Source organism: Apis dorsata, unplaced genomic scaffold, assembly GCF_000469605.1.
Source record: "Apis dorsata unplaced genomic scaffold, Apis dorsata 1.3 scaffold_383, whole genome shotgun sequence".
In the NCBI taxonomy this organism is placed as follows: Eukaryota; Metazoa; Arthropoda; class Insecta; order Hymenoptera; family Apidae; genus Apis; species Apis dorsata.
This window is the reverse complement of record NW_006263645.1, coordinates 427,987-431,628: the sequence shown is the minus strand read 5'-3', so window position 1 is coordinate 431,628 and position 3,642 is coordinate 427,987. Positions and strand designations below refer to the sequence as shown.

The 3,642-nt window shown below is 25.4% G+C and overlaps 1 protein-coding gene across 1 annotated transcript in view; it reads right to left on the bottom strand.

Annotated features, from left to right (window-relative positions):
• Window positions 1–88: 88 nt before the first annotated feature.
• LOC116184845 (esterase FE4-like) overlaps window positions 89–3,642 on the bottom strand; it is a 4,846-nt gene continuing 1,292 nt past the window's right edge. Inside the window, exons 2-8 of the mRNA XM_031512071.1 lie at window positions 2,441–2,732; window positions 2,130–2,315; window positions 1,811–2,010; window positions 1,510–1,666; window positions 1,107–1,433; window positions 843–987; window positions 89–298 (exon numbers count right to left, since the gene is read on the bottom strand). Coding sequence (XP_031367931.1) covers window positions 157–298; window positions 843–987; window positions 1,107–1,433; window positions 1,510–1,666; window positions 1,811–2,010; window positions 2,130–2,315; window positions 2,441–2,732 — 1,449 coding nt within the window. The 3' untranslated portion in view covers window positions 89–156. The remainder of the gene's footprint in view (window positions 299–842; window positions 988–1,106; window positions 1,434–1,509; window positions 1,667–1,810; window positions 2,011–2,129; window positions 2,316–2,440; window positions 2,733–3,642) is intronic.

The window sequence follows — 3,642 nt, the reverse complement described above, 5'->3', positions numbered from 1 at the left end:
TATATATATATATATATATACATATATATATTTAAATCAAAATAAGAAAATGGTTAATACATGTACATATTATCGTAAATTATATATAAAATTAAAAAATTAAAATTATATGAAGGAAAAAAAATTAAAATTTGAAAAATATTAATTTTTCATTCACTAAAATAATTTGGATGATAAAAGATGTGATGGAAGAGGCAATAGACACAATTCATTTCCTATGTCCAAATAACAAAAATCATTCACCGTTGCAGGTTTCCAATCAGCATTAACAAACTCGTCTTGAATCGAAGTAGGTTTCCTAAATTAAACATACAAAATATAATCATTAATTATTTTTTTTCATGAGATATTCGTAGAATATTTTTATAATTTTTTTTTTTTTGTAAAATCGATTCAAAATACAAATGTTGATATACAAAAGTTTCGATTGAGATTTATTTATTAAGTTAACAATTTAATTAAAGCGAAAAGAAAATAAGATAAAATAGTGTAAAAGAGATAAAGTTGTCTATTTCCGTCTCGCTTCATCTAACGCAAATTTACAAGGAAAGAAAAAATTAAAAAAATTACGAAACTATATTTATTAATAGTATTTATATAGATGTGTATTACACAAATTTAAAATCAATTTTTATAAGGATTACAGAAAAAAAAAATTACGTAATACATACTTACTAAAAATTTTTGAATTTTTGAAATTAAGGATCTTTACTTGTTAAAACTTAACAAATAAATTTTTAATTTTAGATATTTTGGTATTTAAATTTTGTTTGTTTCTCTGATCTCTAGGTATCTAAAGATATCTTTGTATATTAAAATTTAAAATCATGTTTCACATTTACCCCGTTTTAGCAAAATTGGTCCACATCCTAGTCATTCGTTCCAACGTGATCCTGTCTTTCGTTCCAACCGCCGGTGGATTAGGATTTTCAGTTTTACATTTCGGTAAATATAATAAATATGCGATATCGTCCACGTGAGATGCTCCTAAAAATTTAATAAAAGAGAACAAAAATTAAATATTTTACTTTTGATAAGAAAATGCATACCGCGATATGATATGATTATGCGATATAAGAGATTGAAAAAAAAAATGACGGTCTCACCAGAAATGTGACGTTTTACTAGAAGATCTGTAGATGTTTTCTCGTTGCCAATGTATGAAAATTTACAAAAGTAATTAGGCGCAGTTAATCTTTTCACTCGATCTTCTAACATTAACATCGCAGGAATACCGAAGAACGTATCGGTCATAAAATTTGATAGATCGTATAATTTCTCTTTATCGATCGGTTTTCCCCCAAAATATCGATCTTTTACCGCATTGAATAAATTTTTTATCTCCGCATCTCCTAACTTCTTTAATGTCCCCAAAGCTTTCACGTGCATAGGTAGATATTCGTTATAAATGTTCAACGATTTTTCGCTTATATCTGAAGATAATAGAAAATAACGATAATAATATCGATATTCGTGTATTATCATTTCATATTTCTAAATAAAATTCACCTTTCATAAACATAATGAACTCGTGCGACGTGTAACTAATTATGACTGGGACATTCGCATCTTTCTTCAACAATTGTTCGATAGATTCTGGTAATACAGGATTCTCTGCTACCTCGTCGTTATTGATTCCAAAGGCAAGATTATGGGATAACGATTCCTACAAGACGAAATAGGAAATTTTTGTTTGTTTCATTCTTTGTTTCTGATAATATAATTGCGATAATATAATATAATATAATATAATAATATAATAATATAATAATAATATATAAATTTAAAAAAAGAAAAAAAAATTGTTTGCCTCGCGCGTAAGAATAGAAGCTTGAGCCTTGACGATATCCTCAGCTGGCACCGTCCGTAGAAATTCGATCACCTCTTCAGGATCTCGAGAATCTTTTCCGAGAAGAGAAGCCAGTTTGAAGCCACGTTCAGGAAGACTTTGATTCATGGCCCAAGAACATCGTATCAATCCACTGTGCATAATCGCTTTGTGGAATAATCCTATAAATTAGCATAGGAGAATTAATTAAGTTAGTTTTTTTTCAAATTTTTAATTAAATTAGTTTTAGACAAATCACTTACATAAAACATAAAATTAATTAATCGAAATTGATTGTTACCGCGTGCACATGGCGATAAAAGCAAAGAATGAACTAAAACTCCTCCAGCGCTGGCGCCAAAAATAGTAACATTATTAGGATCTCCACCGAAATTAGAAATGTTTTCCTTAACCCATTTCAAAGCAGCGATTAAATCTTTCAGCCCTTGATTTCCTGGCGCGACTCGGTGGCCAAGATTTAAAAATCCTTTAAAATTTAAAATTTACTTTAAAATTTTTGAGTGAAAAGTATTTTTTTCGCTGTTTTTCTTTATTTTACACTTTTAAAATTTGAAAAAAAGGAAATGTATATATGAGCAAAATAAAACTAACCGAATGCCCCAAGTCTATAATTAGTTGAAACAACAACGACATCTTTTGCGAGTAAATAATCAGGCCTTGAACCTTCCTGAAAACTTGAATTGCCTACTACAAATGCACCACCATGTATCCAAAACATAACTGGTTTCGATTGATTAAGTGAATTAGTGTAAACATTTAGGTAAAGACAATCTTCATTGCCGAACAATTTAAAAGGTTCAACTTCTTCTTGCTGTGAACATATATATGTCTTCAATTGGGAGGTGTCCTTGATACCAGTCCATGGCTGAGGTGGTTGCGGATCCTAATTTAAGAAGAAATTAAAAATCTTATTTAAAAATATTACTTAGAAATATGGTGTGAATTATTAAAATTAATAAACGATTAGAAATCATATTTTGCTCTTCATCACGAATAAAATATCGAGAGTTCATCAAAAGATTATTAAATTATATTAGAAGTTAAAAGATTAGAAGTTATATTATTTTATTTATAAATAATTCAAGAATATATTTTTCTAAATATGATGTGTACATAGAAACATAAATATTTTCATAATCAATATCTAAATAATATAACTATAAATTAACTGTAAACTGAATTTTTAAATTTTTTTTTGAAATATCAAATATCTAAATTATTTATTTATAAATTTTTAAAATTATGAAATTATTGGATAAATTTCAGATAAATTTTGGAAAATTTCAGATAGATAGATTTTAAAAAATTCATTTTTTTTCTAAGTTTTTCGATTTATATTACATATATATATTTAATATATTATATAAAATAATATTTGAGATATTGCAAAAATATAAAATATAAAATTATATATTATAAAAATATATAAAAATTAAAATTAGGAAATCATTTTATCAAATCAGTTATGAATTTTAAAGTTAAGAAATCATTTTATAAAAAATTTTATCAAAAATGTTTAAACATAGTAATTCAATGTCTAATCTTGTCTATTTTTAATGTAAAGCATAAAACATTCAAGAGATAAGATTAATTAAATTTTATTAAAACAATTCTTTCATAAATTAATCTTAATTTTATCAATTAATTTTAAAAATAAAATTAATTAATTTTATTTTGAAATGTTTTGCTCAAATTTTGTTTTAATTATTTTGAAATGTAACATAAAAAATTACAATTTCAGTAATGCGTCAATAAATATTTCCTTATCAAGATACAAACATCATTTACATAAC